Source organism: Ictidomys tridecemlineatus, chromosome 6 (assembly GCF_052094955.1).
Source record: "Ictidomys tridecemlineatus isolate mIctTri1 chromosome 6, mIctTri1.hap1, whole genome shotgun sequence".
Classification (NCBI taxonomy): Eukaryota; Metazoa; Chordata; class Mammalia; order Rodentia; family Sciuridae; genus Ictidomys; species Ictidomys tridecemlineatus.
Genome location: NC_135482.1, coordinates 22,256,841 through 22,277,278, shown reverse-complemented (window position 1 = coordinate 22,277,278; position 20,438 = coordinate 22,256,841). Strand labels below are relative to the sequence as shown.

The 20,438-nt window shown below is 35.3% G+C and overlaps 1 protein-coding gene across 2 annotated transcripts in view; it reads left to right on the top strand.

Moving 5' to 3' along the window:
• The window catches only part of Nedd1 (NEDD1 gamma-tubulin ring complex targeting factor), a 61,663-nt gene that overhangs the window by 28,919 nt on the left and 12,306 nt on the right, over positions 1-20,438 (top strand). The window contains exons 6-10 of one of the 2 annotated variants that reach the window (XM_078052958.1): positions 12,289-12,518; positions 13,798-13,999; positions 14,354-14,549; positions 17,424-17,552; positions 20,365-20,412. In XM_078052958.1, the coding sequence (XP_077909084.1) occupies positions 12,289-12,518; positions 13,798-13,999; positions 14,354-14,549; positions 17,424-17,552; positions 20,365-20,412 (805 nt within the window). The remainder of the gene's footprint in view (positions 1-12,288; positions 12,519-13,797; positions 14,000-14,353; positions 14,550-17,423; positions 17,553-20,364; positions 20,413-20,438) is intronic. The other variant, XM_078052959.1, reaches the window with a different exon arrangement.

Genomic DNA, 20,438 nt, shown 5'->3' with positions numbered 1-20,438 from the left:
ATTGACTACCGGTCCAGTACAGCCACACCTGTGGAGAGGTCTCAGCGGGGGGGGGGGGTGAGGTTCTTTGCCTCACCTCTGTTGACCCCCAAATTTTAGCTGAATGATCATGACAAGCAGAAGGGAGGAAGATATACCAAGTCAATTGACGGCTCCTTTTGGGAAAATTGTACCACCGATGATATCATCAGCAAAAATACCCCAACACTACCACAAGTCGCTGCACCAACAGATAGTTCACAATGCATACAAATGACACATAGTTCTGTAAGCAGTTCAGTGCAAGTTCTGTAAGCAGTTCAGTGATGGCTATTGCAGAAACTGTAGATTAGTTTTATCTTTGTCTTCACCGGCACAGGGATGAAGATAGGAATTCTGGCAATAATGACTAAAGAAAAAATTAGGTAACATTCCAGAAGACACTAAAAGAAAACAATTTTCTTAACAATTTATATCGCACTGGGATGAAGATAGAAATTCTGGCAATAATGGCTAAAGAAAAAATTAGGTAACATTCCAGAAGGCACTAAAAGAAAACAATTTTCTTAAAAGAAAACAATTTTCTTAACAATTTATATTATAGTGAAGAGAATTATTAAATATAATGAAAACTAAAGGTGAGAGTAAACAAACAGATCTGTTAACCTCCTTTTTGTTTACATATTAAAACAATTCTTAACAGTTATTTACCCAATTTAAATTAAACCATTTAAATCACGTGAATAAAAAAAAAAAATATTTGGATCCATCTTTTCATGAGCGCTCATCATATATGATATATAGAAATATGTACATTGGACATACGTACATTCAAACATATAACACAAAACACAAGTGTGCACACATAATATAATACATACAACACATAACACAATAGTAAAGGCCTTATAACTTTTTACAGGTAAAATCTCTATTGCAATGTTTAAAAACTCTATAGTCAAAAAAAAATAGAACTGATCAGCAAAACATTAACCTAGGTCTGTATGAGCTCAAAAAAATAAAATAGAACTTCATGATATGGGAAAGGGCAATAATAAAATAGATATTGAAAAAAGCATCCTGGTTCTGTCGCAGATGTAAGGATAGCCAAATTGGAGTTTTGGATATCAGCTATTATGGATTTGAGCTAAATCATCTTCTTTTTGGTCTGTAGAAATCGCTTTAGTTAATCTCTCTGGAATCCAAATCGGCTGCTGTTCTCTCTGTGGAAACACAAAAACAGACCCCCGACTCCAGACAATCACTGGGTCAGGATTTTAGTTAATCTCTCCGGAATCCAAATCAGCTGCTGTTCTCCCTGTGGAAACACACAAACAGGCCCCCGACTCCAGACAATCACTGGGTCAGAACCTTGGTTAATCTCTCTGGAATCCAAATCGGCTGCTGTTCTGGGTCAGAACCTTGGTTAATCTCTCTGGAATCCAAATCGGCTGCTGTTCTTCCTGTGGAAACACACAAACAGACCCCCGATTCCAGACAATTACTGGGTCAGGACCTTTCCATTGTCCTGTTAGAATATCTTTCCAAAGTACCTTGGGCTTATGTACATTTTTTGGACACATATGCCTTTCTGCAGCACTAAGTCCTGATGAATCCAAATTTAAAAAGTTTAGAGTAAAAAGAGTTATTTTAAGTTTATCTTTGGGGAATATATACCCCTTCCCAATTCCGTCTTTTTGCTTTAATAAGTACATTTTAATAGTTTGATGAGCTCTTTCAACTATGCCTTGACCCTGTGGATTGTATGGGATTCCTGTTATATGAGTAATGCCAAATGATGAGCAAAATTGTTTAAAAGAAGTAGACGTATAACCAGGGGCATTATCTGTTTTTAACTGTTTTGGAATGCCCACAGTGGCAAAATTTTGTAAGCAATGAGCTATAACATCTTTAGTTTTTTCACCGGCATGAAGGGAGCCCATCAAAAATCCAGAAGAAGTATCAACTGTAACATGCAAATATTTTAATTTTCCAAATTCTGGCAAGTGTGTGACGTCCATCTGCCAAATATGGTTAGGCATCAATCCTCTAGGATTGACTCCAAGATTAACTTGTGGTAAAAAGGTCACACAATTTTGACATTGTTTTATTATTTGTCTAGCTTGTTCCTTAGTTATTTTAAAACGCTTTTGTAAAGTATTAGCATTGACATGGAATCTTTCATGAAAATTTATAGCTTCTTCTAGTATAGAGAAAATATGTATGTCACGTGTAGTTTTATCTGCTAAATCATTGCCCAAACTAAGGGCTCCAGGCAATCCTGTATGTGCCCTGATATGTCCTATAAAGAATGGATCTTTTCTGTCCCAGATTAAACTTTGTATAGTGGAAAACAAAGAGAAAACAGTAGAAGAAGGGGAAATTCTACCAGCATCTTCAAGGGATACTATAGCATTAACTATATACTGGCTATCAGAAAATAAATTAAATACAGAATCTTTAAACATCACAAAAGTTTGTAATACTGCATTAAGCTCTACCTTTTGAGCTGATTGTTTGGGTACTAAAAATGTAAAAGCTTGATCAGGTGTAACTATTGCTGCTGTACCATTATTTGACCCATCAGTGAATATATTTGGAGCATTCATGATAGGTGTTTTTCTTGTCATTTTTGGAAAAATTACAGGATGCAATGACCAAAAAGACAATAAAGGATTAGATGGTAAGTGGTTATCAAATGAAACATTAGATTTGCACATTATTATTGCCCAAGTATTTAACTCATTAGCTAATTCATCAATTTGATTCATAGTATATGGAGTAATAATTTTATGGGGAGAAATTCCAAACACTGCCTTTGCTGTTTTTATTCCTTTGAGTATTAATTGTCCTACAGCCTCAGGATACCTAGTAAGAATAGTGTTAGGAGAATAAGATAAATGTATCCATAATAATGGACCTTCTTGCCAAAATACTCCTGTAGGAATATATTTTGTTGGTAGTACAATAAATAATAAAGGCAAACTTATATCAATTCTATCCAAATGCATATTTTCCATATATGTTTCAATGATTTTTAATGCCTTTCTTGCTTCAGGCGTTAACATTCGGGGTGAATTTGGATCTGATGGACCTTTTAGGATATCAAATAAAGGTCCCAATTCTCCTGTTGGAATACCTAGATAAGGCCTTATCCAATTTATGTCTCCTAATAACTTTTGAAAGTCATTAAGTGATTTGAGTTGATCTACTCGTATTTGAATTTTTGGTGGACGGACCATGGTTGAGGATAATAGAACTCCTAAATAATTAATTGGAAAATTTAATTGCACTTTATCTATTGCTATCTCTAGATTATAATTTTTTAATAAGTTTGTAAGTGTGGCATAACATTCTAGCAATGTGTTTTTAGCTTTGTGTGCCAATAACACATCATCCATATAGTGAAATATTTGTAGTTCAGGATTTTGATTTCTAAGTGGCTGGATTACTTTGTTAACATAAATTTGACACATAGTTGGGCTGTTAGCCATCCCTTGAGGGAGTACTTTCCATTCATATCTCTGATCAGGACCTTCATGATTTAGTGCAGGGATAGTAAATGCAAAACGTGGACTATCCTCAGGATGAATTGGAATTGAAAAAAAACAATCTTTAATATCTATAACTAAAACATACCAAGTTTTTGGCAAAGCAGACAATTGAGGAATCCCCGATTGAGCAGGTCCCATAATGACCATTTCATTGTTAATGGCTCTTAAATCTTGCAGTAATCTCCATTTACCAGATTTCTTTTTGATGACAAAAATGGGAGTATTATGGGGAGATACAGAAGGTTGTATATGTCCTTCCGCTAATTGTTGTTTGACCAGATCATGGGCTACTTGTGTCTTTTCTTTAGTCAAGGGCCACTGAGGAACCCATACTGGTCTTTCTGATTTCCATGTAATTTTTATTGTCTCAGTGGCCCTTTGTGAAAATCCAACCCATGTCTGTCTGTTCCTTGATCTATTTGTATTGGTGCTGCTATACATTGTTCTTGTCTTTCTAATCTTTTTCCTTTCCTAAAACCTTGTCTAGCCATAATAGTGGGTGCATTTTGATTGATATTATTTGTTAATGTCAAACCTAATTGATCTAAGACATCTCGTCCCCATAAATTTACGGGAAGATAATCCAATACATATGGCTGTATAGTTCCTTCACATCCTTCAGGATCCTTCCAATCTAATAGCATTGCACTTCTATCGGGATTAGTCGCCACTCCTAGGCCTCGAAGCGATTGAGTGGCTTGTTGTAATGGCCAATGTTTTGGCCATTCTTGACGAGAGATGATGCTAAGATCTGCACCTGTATCCAGTAGCCCATTAAATTCATGTCCTTGAATATTTAGTTTTAGCATGGGTCGAGAATCTAAATTTAAAGAAAGCATAGCCCAATCTACACCTGTGGAGCCTAATCTCTTGGAACCTCTTTCTACAACATGACTGGAAAATTTATCATGTAGGCTTGGTATTATTAGTAACTGTGCTATTCTATCTCCTGGTGAAATTACTGATATACCCTTTGGAGAACTGGCTATAATTTTTATTTCACCTTCATAATTGGAATCAATTACCCCAGGACTTATCAAAAGTCCTTTTAGAGTAGAAGAGCTGCGTCCCAATAATAAGCCTACTGTTCCTTTGGGAAGAGGTCCTTTTACCCCTGTGGGAATGATTTGAACTCCCATCTCTGGAGTTAGTACTGATTTGGTGGAGGCGCAGATGTCCAACCCTGCGCTCCCTCTGGTTTGTCTGATGAGGGATCTGATGTGCTGGGCACTACCCTGATGGGGTTGCTGGGGTTGCTGGGTTCCTCCAGTGCTCCGTATATTTGTGGTTTGGGGCCCCGGAGCATTGGGGCCCCCTGTCCATTTTTTGGCAACGGAGCCTGATGCCTTTGTCCACGATATTGTGGATAAACACCTTGTCCTTGTTCGTTTTTTGATAATGGAGTACCCTCTATGGCGGTTTGAGGACGGTATTCATTAGCCCAATATAATGGAGTACCCTCTATGGTGGTTTGAGAACGGCATTCATTAGCCCAATGTCTCCCTCTACGGCATCGTGGGCAAATACCCGGTATTCTACTTGTTTGATACCTAGTTTTGTTAAACCCTCCTCCTATGGGGCAATTCCTTTTAAAATGTCCTGTTTGTTGACAATTGTAGCATGTTCTTGGCCTGGCATCTAAAGCCTGTTTTACTGCAGCTGCCACAATTTGCCCTTGTTCATTAATGTCTCTGGCATCCAAAACCTGTTTTACTGCAGCTGCCACAATTTGCCCTTGTTCATTAATGTCTCTGGCATCTAAAGCCTGTTTTACTGCAGCTGCCACAATTTGCCCTTGTTCATTAATGTCTCTGGCATCTAAAGCTTGTTTTACTGCAGCTGCCACAATTTGCCCTTGTTCATTAATGTCTCTACATAATTTAATATATGTGTTTAAATCTTCCTGTTTCCATGGTCTAATGATATCTCTACACCAACGATTCGCTTGGTCATAAGCCAGTTGTTTTATAAATGGCATTGCTTGTTCTGTATTCCCAAAAACTCTGGTAGCTGTTTGAATAAGCCTATCTACAAATTCAGCGTAAGGTTCATTAGCTCCTTGTATTATCTTAGATAATTGACCTTGTAAACCTCCAGGTTCTTGTAAAGACTTCCATGCCCTAACTGCATCTACAGCAATTTGTAAATATACACCAGGATCATATGCAAGTTGTTGCTGCCGATCCTCATAAGGTCCCTTTCCTAACAACATATCTAGATTTCTCTGAGGATAACCAGCTGCTGCATTTCGACTAGCCGTCTCCTTGCAAAATTCCTCATTGGCAACCTTCCATAACAGGTATTGTCCTCCATTTAGCACAGCTTTACACAAACTAGCCCAATCTGCTGGCGTCATGCTTAAGTTGGTAATGGATTCGACCAAGCTTACAGTGAAGGGTGCTTGAGGACCATAGGTTGCTACAGCCTCTTTTAGCTCCTTCACTGATTTGAAATTTAAACCCTGGTAAGTTCGCTGCCCTCCTACCTCAAATACAGGGCATACTTGAGATCCTGTCTCAGGATCCAAACTATCAACTGCGGGGGTTGGGAGTCTCTTAGCATATGGAGGTGGTGCTGTTGATTGGACACTTATGCCCTCTGGTGATAGAGTGCTGTTAGTAGCAGTCTCCTGTAGAGGCGGTGCTGTTGGTTGGACACTTACGCTCTCTAATAAAAGGGTCTTATTAGCAGTCTCCTGTTTTAAATTTTCCCCTGATAGATTTTTCTGCTCTAAACTTCCTTCCTCTGTCTCACTATCTCGAAAGACCTTCTCTTTTACTTGAATCTTTTCCTCTTTCTGACTAGCTCGAGCTTTTACTTGAATCTTTTCCTCTGTCTGACTAACTTGAGAGACTTCCTCTTCTACTTGAATCAATATGTCTTCTTCTTCCTCTACCTCTGTCTGAACTGAAGGCTTTGGACTAAGCAAACTAGATACCAACGTCCACAATGACAATGTGCCAACTGGCAGAGTCCCTGGGTTGTTCTTTTCTATTCTTTTTAAATCTTCACCGTGATGGTTCCATTGTGATATATCTAACAGCTCCTCCTTAAAAAGCCATGGGCTATATTCTTGTATTACATCAACGTATGCCCTGACTGCTCTTGATTTTACTGGGAAGCTTCCTTCCTCTAACAATTTACTTAACACTCTTTCGGTTTGTTTTTTACTAATTGCTGATCCCGTATTTCTACTATAATACAACCCAACAAGATGACGCCAAACAAAACCGAGACAGAATCCAATAAAAAGGGAACCACACAAAATCATTATAACAGCCTTTCTATCCTCCTGACATATGCATCCGTCCTTTCTCCCTATCTGTTCCTCAAACGCAAATAGTTTTTCCTCAGATGTGAGTGGTTTTTCTTCCCTCTTACTCATCTCCAGGGACAGGAAAGTTAAAACAAAAACGAAGCAAAACAAAAGAGGAGACTTAGAATGGCTCCCCATCCTCTCGCCCTGCCCTCAGGGGCGAGCAGTTTACTTACCCTCAGTTGCTCCCCGTGCGAGCCACCAAATGCCGAAGTCTGGCTTGGCACAAATCAGGAGCCACTTGTCAAAAAGAAACTAACTTTATTTTTAGAACTACAAATGCCAAACAAAACCGCTCCAGGGAAAAACCCTCAGAGCCCAACTGCCACCACCGGCTTCCACAAGCCTCTCTCCCCCACACCAGCCTCTCAACCTCCCACAATCCTCCTCCTCTTGAGGCCGATTGGCTGGGTTGCGTGGGCAGAGCCAAAGAAGTCACCCAATGAGCAGCTCCGTGGAGGAGCCAATCAGCTAGATGTTGCTGGGGCAGCTGTGAGCCAATCATCAGCTGGCAGTCTGAAGGGCAGGGAAACAGCCCAATGAACATCACCGCAGAGGAGCCAATCAGCTAGATGTTGCTGGGGCAGTCTGAAGCTTGCTGGCAGCTGGAAGTTTGCTGGGGCCCCTTTGGCTGTGGCTCTCAACAGGGGTCCTTTAAGACCCAGTAGAAGAATTCACAAGACTCAGTGTATAATCACACAACTATGATTTATTATAATGAAAGGATGTAGAGCAAAATCAGTAAAGAGAAAATGCACATGGGGGAAGTCCATGGGAAACTAAGTGTGAGCTTCTGAGAGTCATCTCCCCAACAACATGTAGGGGTGGAGGGAATGTTGTCACACAAAACCTTCGTTGGTGGTGGCCCAATGAAAGCTCAGTTAGTCCAAGTAGCTGAGGGGCAAAGCAGAGGTATAGAAAGAACCTTATTACCACAATCTGCCTGGTTGATTGGAAGATGGCTGTACTATCACCATTGTCCTAGGGACCATACCTGCAAGTGAAGGGCTTATATAGGAAATTTAAGGAAGTGTTTCTTCAGCCACAGATGGGTGGCACCAGAATAATCACTAATCCTACAGTGGTCTATTTTCTGATATTATCTGACAGTTATCAGATGTTTTGGCTTGTGTATATCTGCAGAAAGATTATTGATGAGAAGGCCTTAGGATAATGTTTCCCTTGTTTCCTTTTTCTGGAATAATAGCTCTTAATGTCTTATTTAGAATTTAAAAAGCTAGGGAAAGAAAACAAAACGCAAGTTTACAAAGGACAATTTGCAGAGGACAAGTTAACTCACTAGGTAGCTTCACTTTCTGCCCTCTGAAGGTTCAGTAGATTGAATTTGCTGAAATAAACTAAACATCTGATAACAGGAGAGGTAAGAATGAAAACTGAGTACCCAATAACTGAGTAAGATTTAGAAGCTTATATGCCCTTCTTTAAATGAGAGAAGTGGGGACCATAGGCACTTTCTGAGAGAATAAATGCATTGTAGGGAGAGGAGTGGGTCCAAAGAACAGACAGTTCCTAGGGCAGAGTTCCTCTGGGTTTGGGAGGGGTTAAGACGAGTTATGGAAAGTTGAAAATTGTGCTGTGAACAAAGGCAGTCTCTCAGATGACATCCGCAGAAGGGATGGGAAGTCTGTCCAGTATATATAGTGATGACCTTTAGTTTCTTCTGTGAATAATTTTCCCTGATTAATGAGATTTCCAAGATGATTTTATTCCTTCTGGATGAACTCCTTAGGCAAGGGAACTTAGAGAAAGCCATTCCCTGTAATTCCAGAAAGAGGATCCAGTGATTTGTGGGAGGGGTTTGGAGTAGGTGTTGGGAGGTCAGAGAATCCAGAGGCTGATTCTCTAGTTCAAAGTGCTGAGCGTGTCAAGCCCCAACATTTTCTAAGCATCAACAGAGATAATGTGCTTAATTTTTCCAGCATAAAATTGTGACATTGTATGAAATGTTATCTACCAGGAAAAGTTTGCAAGTAAGTTTTTATTGGAAGCTGGTTATTTAGAAGCTTATATACCCTTCTTTAAATGAGAGAAGTGGGGACTATAGGAACTTAATGAGAAAATAAATGCATTGTGAGTAGATGAGTGGGTCCAAAGAACACACAGTACCTTAGGGCAGAGTTCCTCTGAGTTGGCAGCCTTCCTCTAATGCAGCCTCTCTGGCTACTCATATATGCCAAAATTCCAGACTCCTGGAAGGAAAGCAGTTATTCATGCATACACCTCATCTTTTGCACAAATAATTTAGGCATAGCGAACCACTCCTATCAGGTATAATGGGAATCTCCCAAAATTCAAGTTCCCAGATGCCAGCCAAGGACCAACCTTGAAAGCAGAACTTGCTAAAGAAGTCTCAGGTCTGCTTTTCTGCACACATACATATGAATAATGGAATTTAAAAAAGAGTTTAAAGAAATGCCACTATTATAATCACTATTTCCCAGAATTCTCCAATTAAAATCTTTCTCGAAGCAGAAGAGAAATCTGTTCAGATTTCCATTTTGAAGATGGTGTTGCTACAATACTAGGAAGGATTGCTAGGAAACCATTGAGAGTGGAAGTGGGTTAAACATGTAGTAGTTCAGGTGATAAGAGGTTATCAGCTAGTGCTTTTGAAAGAAGACCTGGGAATCAAGGAAAGGGGAGGGGAAGGAGTCAAAAGGGATACTACATATGTATATTTATGTGTGTACGTATATGTTCACATGCAATATATATACTACACACTAAGGCAATAAGAAAATATCATGAATGTATTTTCTTTTCTGTTTCTAAGTCATAAGGGGAGACAAGTCCAGAAAATTTAAATATGTAAAAATTTAAAACCTATGATAGCAAGAAACAAACATTAGTAAAACTAAAAGGAAATGGGAAAAATATTTATAACCTCTAAGAGTGTTTATGGCCTTATACTAAGATTTGTAAGTTAGTACTTTTAAAAAATCTTAACCCAGTAAAAATAGGCAAAGTGTATTAATGGGCAGTTCACAAAAGGAGAGAGTCAAATGGTCATATTGTTTTTCAACCAGGACCTTTTAAAGCAAGAACAACAATGAGATGCAAATTATTTTGCAAATTAGCTGTTTTTTTTTTTTTTAAAGAAACTGTAGTAGTCAGGTACTTGGAAATGGAGGTAACTTAAATGTCCAGCATTATATGATTGATATCAGTTGATTTTTTTGTAGAACTTTTTTTTCTTAAAATAGTTATAATCTACAAAATAAGTGCTTAACAAGTTAAGACTGATGATATAATAGATGTAGAAAGTTCAGAAATGATATCCTATTAATATTAATACAGGATCAAAGAAGAGACATCTATAGAAGTTGGTGTGCTTACTTATGAATCTTTTAAAAAAAATCTTTGTAGGAGCTGGGTGTGATGGTGTACTCAGAAGGCTGAAGCAGGAGGATTGCAGTTTGAGGCCAGCCTGGGCTGACTACTTAACCAGAACCTGTCTCAAAATTTTAAAAACAGAGAAAAGAGAAGATAGGAAGGAAGGAAAGGGGCGGGGGGCAGGGAAGGAAGAAAAGAAAGAAGGAAGGAAAAGAAAGAAACCCAGGAGGATTAGGGACATAGCCCAGAGTTTGTGCTTTCTACTTGCTTAATAAGCCTAAAGCCCTGGCAACATAAGGAAAGAAAAAAAAAAGTCTAAAAATTGATTGAATGATGGGTATATAAGCAACAGTGAACAAAGTATTATGAACCTGTGAGACAGTGGTAAAAGCTACTGTCCATCTGAATCTTCAGAAATGCCATTTAATCCTCAAAAGAGTCTTGACAGGCAAACAAAAGTCTTTTATATTTTATAAATGAGAATTTTGATGTTTGGAGAATTTAAGTATTTACCTAAATGATGGCTAGTTTGACTGAACCTCTACCTAAAGCCAGGTTTATCTGAGAATAACATTTATCATTATCTGTAGCCTTTTTTTCTTAATAAGTTGCCATGTTGATCTTAAGAACTTGAAACAATATATATATAATTTAGCTTTTGTGAGTCAAGAAATATGTTTTAACTATTTATGTTTTATTGTATAAAGTGGTAAACTCCTTGTTTCCTGATATACTCAGATTCTGGATAACCATATTTTAAGAAGGTTTTAGGTAAATTTTTGCTGTGGCTAACATCAGTTTGAACTTTATAAACTTTGAGAATCCACCAGATCTATGTTTTTATGGTGTTCTCTTTCTTTCACTTCTGCTTGTGCATTTCATGTAAATTTAGGTCATGTGGAGGATCGTAAGTATATGAACTCAAAGTGCTATGGAAATCCTTGAAAATTAATGTTTGCCTTATGTTTTGATAGGTTGGCACATGACTCTAACCCATTAATTATAATCCACTAAAGAATTCTGTCTTATGTAATCAAAATTCATGTGGTTTATTCTTGAATGTAGACCAGAGGAAGGATTTGTCTATTCAAGTGTATATGCTTTTTTTTCAACAAAAATGAAAAATATATAAACCAATACTTTCTTTTTGTACTTTAGCTATATGTAAAAAAGAGCCAAATGTAATGGGTGAACATAATAGTTATCTTACCCTAGATGTTTGATAGCAAATACTTTGTTTCCTTAGTTAGAGTTTGTTTTATGTTATTCCTAAACATTTTTTGTTATGGAAGGTAAATGCCTGATATTTTTAAAAAAACATCGTAGAATTACATAGATTATAAATTTGCAGGGGAAAGTAGCTTAAATGTCAAGTACTTAATTCTTATGATGCATTATCATTAGTTTGAGTGTCATTTTTTGGAAAAATAGGTAAATTCAGTCTGTTGTAATATAAGACCTGTTTACCCATCCTGTATCTTTATTTATTTTGGTGCATTAAAAACTGGAAATGGAGAATGTTTTCACTGCCTCAGGGATTAATGTTTAGAAAATGGCCAGTATTGCTCTTAGGCTGATACTTTTGAAAGAGTGGATATAATTTATCTCAGGTCTATAGCGTTGCCAGTTCCTCCTTTAGGGTTTAATGTCTTATTATGCTTCAGGTGTTAAGTTGACAGTTTATCACATACTCAAACATACCCCGATACCTAAAGTATATATAGAAAACAAATGTGAAATATTATTGCTTATTCTCTCCCAGTGTTCCTTTATACTTGTTCATGATTTGTCTCTGATCAAATCCAATATTTATGGTGAATGTTCTAACCCTAATAGATTAATGTAGGCAATCTCTATATGAGATGAAATCATGACAGATATTCAATTAATAGAATATTTGCGTGTTTCGGGTTCATTTTACACCCCCAAAATAATAGTGTGATTGTTGTGGTAGAAATATGTCAGTCTTGAAACTAGAGAAGTCATAAACCCCATGTGAAATGTATAGTTGACTATTTATAGCTTATATAAAATGTTCTTATGAATGCTTACCATTATGTAAAACTTATTCTTTTATTTTTATAGTCTGTTCGGCACTTGAAGTACTCCTTGTTCAAGAAATCTCTACTGGGCAGTGTTTCAGATAATGGAGTAGTAACTCTCTGGGATGTGAATAGTCAGAGTTCATATCATAACTTTGATAGTACGCATAAAGCTCCAGCTTCAGGCATCTGTTTTTCTCCTGTCAATGAATTGCTGTTTGTAACCATAGGCTTGGATAAAAGAATCATCCTCTATGACACTTCAAGTAAGAAGTAAGTGTGATGTGCTCATATCTTACTTTAGTTTAAAAAAAAAAAGTTATTTTATTAACAAACATAGACTGCTGGCTAATGTCCAGGGGATCTAATGTTTTTACACTTAATATGTATAGCTAGTAAAATCCAGCTCTTTTTCTTTTCATGCAGAAAAAATTGATAGGGGTATGGATATTACTTAGAGTATTTTTGAAATATAAATATTAAGGGATAACATCTTAATATTTTTATGTCTTTAGCATACTTACTATTCTTTTTGTAAATACATATTTTTAAAGCATTATGATTAATTTGCTTTAAAATTAATTTATTTTCTAGATCAAAGTTTCCTAAACTATTGACATTGTGGACTGGATAATTCTGTGTTGTGGGGGGCTGTTCCAATTATTGTAGGATATTTTGCAGTATCCCTGGCCTCTACCTATTAAATCCTATTATCATTGCCAGAGTCATGACAGCCTAAACTTTCTCCAAATATTGTCAAATATCCCTGGAGGATTATGGCCCCCTAGATGATCTTCTAAACATCTGGGCCCATTTTGCTTCTTTCTTCAGTTATAGGTGTGCTGGATCAGTTACATAAACAAAAACCAGCTATAAGAGTGCTAGAGCTGTATTCAAGATACCTGATGGGAAGTTCCCACTGTTGGGCCTTGTTAGGATGCTAGAGTTTTTACTGTTATTTTTTTCACTCTCAGAAGAGTTAGCAAGCCATTCTTCTCACACTAGACACACAGGCAAAGAGATCAGCTTCAGCAGATCAGAATCCATATTTCTGTGTTAGCTTCTTCAGGATCAAGCTACATGGACTCTGTTCCTTTTAGCTTTTTGGTCAAGAAGTGTACAACTGAGAACAAAGTAGCAGCTGCTTCCCTGTGAAAGGTCATGGTCCTCTTGAGACCTAAGCAGTTCAGTAAATGGAAAGTGGTTACTTAGAGCTTCATCAACCTGAGGCTAGAAACCCTTTTTGTGAAGTAGCACATAGGAATTGTGTCACATTCACTTCCAAGATAATAATTACTCAAGGTGCTGTTTTCTACATTCTGGTTGATATAGATTGTACTTATTGAAAGTGAATAGAAAAATAGGATGTAACATTCAGCAGTTACTTACATGTTATTTTATTAGAAATGTCTCAAGACAGATTCTAAAATTCTACTTTAAACAAGTGTTTGGGATGTGTATGCTGTTTACCCAATTCTAACTTGGTTAGTAAACATTTATATCACATAAGCTTATACACATATCTGCATATACTTTGTTCCCTTTTCTAAAGGGTAGTGAAAACTTTGGTAGCTGACACTCCTCTGACTGCAGTCGATTTTATGCCAGATGGAGCCACTTTGGCTATTGGATCTTCCCGTGGGAAAATATATCAATATGATTTAAGGATGTTGAAATCACCAGTTAAAACCATCAGTGCTCACAAGACATCTGTGCAGTGTATAGCATTTCAGTACTCTACCGCTCTTACTAAGGTAAGATATTTTCAGCATTTTTTATTTTACTAAAAAATTCTAGCTCAAAACATGTAAATTTTTTTCACTTAAATGCAGTATATTGGTTCATAATTATATGACAGCATTTTAAATAACTTTTAGCATAAAGCCCTCTGATACTTAATTTTAAAAATTTGCGAGTACTTAATTTTCTCTGACTTTAAAAGTATTTTAAAAGTATTTTTATTGGTTTAGAAGAAAACTCAACTCCAACACCAAGCTTAAGATATGTAAGGAAAGAAAATATTTTTAATCTAATAGAGAATATAAAATATTAACGTATAGTAGAAAATATTAGTAACCTGACCCTTTAAATGTTTCATTACATTTTAGTCAAGTTTAAATAAAAGCTGTTCAAATAAGGTCACAGCAGCGAATAAACGAGCCATTAATGTGAGCACCGTTGGTGGAGGAATTCAGAATTCTGGAATTGTCAGAGAAGCAACTGCCACTTCCATTGCTACAATTCTCCCGCAACCCATGACAACAGCTGTGGGGAAATCAACAGTTGCTGTTCAGGACAAAGCAGGTAAATGTTATGTATGTAGAATTTGGTGTTTTTTTCTTCCCCAAATATATTTAATTAGCATTTTCTTTAAGAATGTTTATCTCAAAATTCATTTGAGCATTTAGGTAAAATTATCAGTAGATGTCATTGAAAAAATGAAAATTTTAACTTTGGATATAAGTGTTTTTGTTTTTTTTAAAATTCATGAAAGGCACTTAATTCTATTCGTTTAAACTTCTATTGTAGCAAATAGTGATTATCTTAAAAAATAGAATGATGCCAACTTAGAAATCATTCATCTTCAGTGTTACCAAACACTGGGTGACTTTCCATTGTGTTTTCAATAAAGAATATGAAACTTTGACATTCATTATAATTTGACTGAATAGTTTTAAAAAAGCTGTTAATGACTCCTTTTATTTTATATTTCAGAATGAAAAGTAAGGTGCTGTAATTAATGTTTTTAGGTGCTCAATAGTACCTGGCACATATTAAGCAATACATTAGCAGTTTGTTAAATTGCAACATATTCATTTATTTTTTTATTTATCGATGATTTCTTCTATTCTGATAATCATTGATGAGATGGTTCTGATACAAAAGTTTCTGTAGACTTTGGGAAGATATTATAATAAGCTTCATCATACTTAAAATAGAAAACATCCCTTATTCCCAGTATAGACCGTATTGCTGAAAACCTTTTTGTTTTCAATGTATTAGGGTATATCATCAATTTGCAGTACTTTTAAAAGTCTTAATAGCAAACTAGTTTTGAAATATGCACAATATATTCATATATTTTTAAGTTTTCAAGATAGGTAGTTTGGCAAAAATAATTTTTTGGTGTCTTCTGGGTAGGAGTTTTAATATTTCCAAGTAGCAGCAAAACTTTAATTTGTTGACCTTGATAGTATGGAATAGTTTTTTTTAAAAATAATAAGTATATTTACTATCAATTTCCTGTGAATATCTATATCATCCTTGTAGAATAGTCACTATGTATAGAAAATAATTTGATGCTTATTTAAGGACTCTTAGAGACAAATACCATTGCTATTTACCTAAAAGAATAAGTTCTTTTTGAAATATGACTTTGAGTAATGTCAGCCAATTTGTTAGAATTAACTGTATTATGAAAATTGCCAATAAGTTAAAAAATTCTTTAGAAACATATTAATTTGATTCATATTTTTTAAAAATAAGTTCTCTCATTTACTCTAAACTCAAGTCTCACTGTTATGTATCTAGTTTTTAATAAGGAGTCTCTTATTTAAGGATGACAACATTAATTAGGAAATGAAAGACAGGTCTATTGGGTCACTGATGAATGATAATGGTAGGCAAATACACAAAATTTCTGGCAAAATGATTGTTTGCTCTGTCCCCACAGTTAAAGATTTTTATTTATTAACTTTATTTTGAAATAATTGCTAATTTACAGAAAGTTTTTAAAATTACTCAAATAACTCCTGAGCTTTTACTCTTTAGCAAATTCATCACTTTGTAAGTTTTGTTACATTGGCCTCCTCATTCTTTCCTTCAAACACGTATGCACACACATACGCATACACACATCTTTATACACACACACACACACACACAAAACACATTTTTTCCCCCTGGGAAGCATTGAGAGTAATTAGACTTAAATCTCAGATCTATTACTTCCTATCTGGACAGCTTTAGACCTCTTTCTTAACTTGCTAGACTTCCATTTGTTCCCTCCATATATTGAGATAATAATATTTAGCTTTTAGGATTTTGTGAAAATCAGAAGAAATGTATCACAAGTATCTGGCACAAGGCAGACAGTGGATGGTGGTATTGCTGATACTGTTATCTTCATGATCATCACCATCACTCTCATTGTTTTATGCTTTGTATAATTATTGTTGCTTCTACTAAAGTTGTCCTGATTTAGATATTAAAAAGAATCTCTGAAGACTTGTTTCTGGTGCTCATTTTTAGTACAAAACATTTGTTTAAGAAGTTCAAACTAAGGCTTTAGCACTGTTTTTATATGATACCAAACTTGTTTTTTTTTAAATATTTAATTTGTGCATGTTAAAGCTTGCATATTATTACAGGCTGGAGTTAGACCTAGAAAGGAGGAGAGAAAATGTCTGTTTATAACAGTTTAACTCTTATGGTAAACACTTTTCAGTGGTTGTGATATTCAAATGATTTGGTTATGTTTCAGCTTTTTAGCAGTTGTTATTAGAAAAATTTATTCTGTTAGCAAGACATGGACATTTTTGGATATACAATAGTCCATTCTTTGTTTTTATCCTAGGGTTTACAGTTTTCATTTGAGACTGAGATGCTAAATAAAACACTTTAAAATATAGCATTGTAATGTGCTACCATTCCCAGATTTTCATCCAACTTCTCAAATCTCAAGAACTCATTCCTTAACCCAGAAATGAGCAAGAAGCTACTGATCCTACAAAGTTCCTCTTACAAAGTCCCTGCATTATATACTGCCAGAGAAAATAAACTGCAGCAACCTTTTTAGTGTTGTGTAATGAATCTTGTTTGTTAGGCATTGTACTACACACCTGCCTCCATCATTTGTAGATGAACCCAAGAGTTCATAACAAAAGTAAGCTGTGTTCAGAGGGCAGCCAAGTGTATAAATTATTTCAGAAATTTTCTATTAAAATGGCTAAAATAAAGTGTTGCTGTATGAACAGATAAGCTTTTTGCTTTTGAGGAGCCCTTCATTCATGAAAGTGCTGATTGGCTTAATTATTGTCATATTCTGCTTTTTTTCACGGATGCTCACAGTTGTAAAATTCTAAAAAATGGGTAATATTGATAATTTTTTCAACTTAGCTTATGATAATGTTTAATTAGATTTAATAACAACTTTTTTTTTAATCTAATTCATCTAAGGTTTTCCTCGAAGCATAAATACAGATATTTTATCTAAGGAAACTGACAGTGGAAAAAGTCAGGATTTCTCCAGCTTTGATGATACTGGGAAAAGTAGTTTAGGGGACATGTTCTCACCTATCAGAGATGGTAAGTGTATTCAGATGGGTAGATCACGTTCTATTGCTGGTGGTCATTACATTCTCCTAAAATGTGGGTAATAGTTTTTGTATACTCAAGTTAATTAAGACCAATTGGCTTATTTTCTCTTGTCCTGGGCAACATTTTTCTGATATTTTATGTATATACTCTATCATATATAAAAATATATTTTTTGATATTGCAGATAATATAATTCTAAAGTAGTTATATTTTCACATGATTACTATGCAAATAGTTCTCAAATTAAAATTGTATTTTAATTTCCACAAAAATTTCTTTCTTTACTGTGGTGCTGGGGATCAAACCTCAGGTCTTTATGAATGCTAGACGAGTGCTATACCACTGAGCTGTATACCCCTAGCCAACCAAAATAATTTCTTAAAGGAAGTTTTACCTTTATAGGCAGTCTTTTACTTGTATCTACTTCAAAATGTCTCCCTGAAATTTTGGATGTTTTGGTATGCAAAATATATCTTCCTAGTTTAAAAAATTTAGGATTGTTAGTGGGTTTCTTTTTTTTTTTAATAGGAAGTTTAACTACATTGAACTTTATTTATTTATTTTTATGTGGTGCTGAGGATCCAACCCAGGGTCTCATGCACGTGCTAGGTGAGTGCTCAACCACTGAGCTACAACCCTAGCCCTAGATTGTTAGTATTTAATTGATATTTGTTAAATGTTTTCACAGAGTATATGGCCATATGATAGAATACCTCCTCATTTATGCTATGTATGAAAGTACCATATTTTGTGCTTGTGTGTATACATAATATATATTAAAAATATTACCATTAAGTCTTTGCTGGCTTGATAGGTGGGAACTAAGACAGTATTTAGCTGTACTTTTTAGGTGCTAATGTTCATCTTTTGATGTATTTATAGGTGCTGTACTTTAGATGCTAATGTGGGAACATCTTACTATTTTATAGTAATGTAACCAATAATATGGGTAAATGTCTAGAGGGTAATTTGGAAGAGTTAAATTAATCATATTTTTGGCCTACTAATTCCATTTCTACAAATTTACCTTAGAAAATATTCAGAGAAGCCTACAAAGATTTGTGGGTTTATATTTATAGAAGTGATAGTTTTATTTATAGAAGTGAAAGCCTAGAGAGAATCAAAACATCAGGTTTTTTTTTTTTTAGTTGTAGATGGACACGATATCTTTATTTTATTTATTTATTTATTTAATGTGATTCTGAGGATTGAGCCCAGTGCCTCACAGGTGTGAGGCAAGAGTTCTACCACAGAGTTACAATCCCAGCCCCAGTATTAGGTTCTTGAAATTGTTACATCCACTTAGGAATTTTACAACCTTAATTTTACTTTAAAGTTGTCTTTCCCAAGTTTACATAGTCAGAAGGAATAAACGTGTATTTGTATAGAATTATTGATTATTCTGCCTTACCCTAGTCAGAAAATATCCACTTAAATTTCTGGGTCAGAATCTCCTATCTTTCACCTAATGAAAAAGGAAGGATCCTTTTAGTATAAAGAGAAAATCAAAGTACATAGTTAAAAAGAGTAAAGAAGGGAAGGAAGTTGGTGAGGTGGCGCACTCCTCTAATCCCAGTGGCTTGGTTGGCTGGGGCAGGAGGATCGCGGAGCCTTAGCAAAAGGAAAAAAAAAAAGCAGCTCAGCAAAAGTGCTAAGCAACTGAAGGGATATGGCTAAGTGGTTGAGTGCCCCTGAGTTCAAGCTCCAGCACCAAAACTAAGGAAAGAGTGGCTAGAATTGAGAAAGCTTTCTAGGATCAGCACTGAGTTGGGTAACTTGGCTTCTGAAACCTGCTTAGAGTACCTTTTGCATTGAAGAATGTAGGAAGGGCTTTTTGCAAGAGTTATAAATTAAATTTTTTAAATGAGTTTTAAGAGAAATGATTAAGTTAATTTTTCCTTTAATTACTTTTTATTGTTTTTTAAAAATGTGATGAAAATTTGAGGCATATGTCCTCAGTTCTTTGAGTTTTATGTTATTAATATGGAAAAACACGGTTACTAAATATAGTGCTGACAGTTTTCATTGTTGAGGGATTTTTTCTTTTAATCTCTAAGGAAAAGACTTAATCTGTTTTTGTCTTGATTTCTTCATCTTGTAAATAAAAGTATTTCTCTTTTAAGAGGAAATTAATTTATAAGATTATAGCGGGCATATTATATACAGTTACTGAGTCTGAAACACTAATATAATAATCATGTTCATTGGTCATTTGAATTTCTGGTGAATTTTTTAGTGACTTGTCCATTTTTCTATTAATCTGTTAAAATTGAGTGTTTTTTTAATCGATGAATAATATAGCATTGAAATAATCTTACACATTCTACATTAAAATAAAAATAAAACCTTGTGTTTTTTATAACATTGTAGTACTTGCACAGTATTTGTGTTATTTCAGTTGAGCCCCCAAACAAGATGATCAAGACGTTATCCCATTGTAGAGATGCAGAAACTGGAGTTTAATTGCATTGTAAGCTTGCCTAAAGTGACAAAGCTGTGAAAGAAATAGGCAAATGGGATCATAGATATCTATAACCAATTTCAGGGCTTATTCTGCTCTTTCCTGTTTCATTAAATTATTTTATATCATAAAATTATATTTTCATATTTGGTACTATGCAAGAAGCTAGAAGAATGAAAAGGGAAGTTTAAATAAGTACTAGCTTTAATCTTTAACCTCATTCACTCCTTCTTAAGATTGATAGTCTCTGAACTCCTTGGGGAAAGATTTGGAAGTCTTAAGTTGCTATGGCTTATTTTTCACTACTTTAAAATTTGATTTTTTAAAATTTTATTGTAGATGGTGAAGTTAACAAGGGAGTTGATGAGTCTATAGGCAAAGGAGATGGTAAGAACTATTTAGAAGTATTTTCA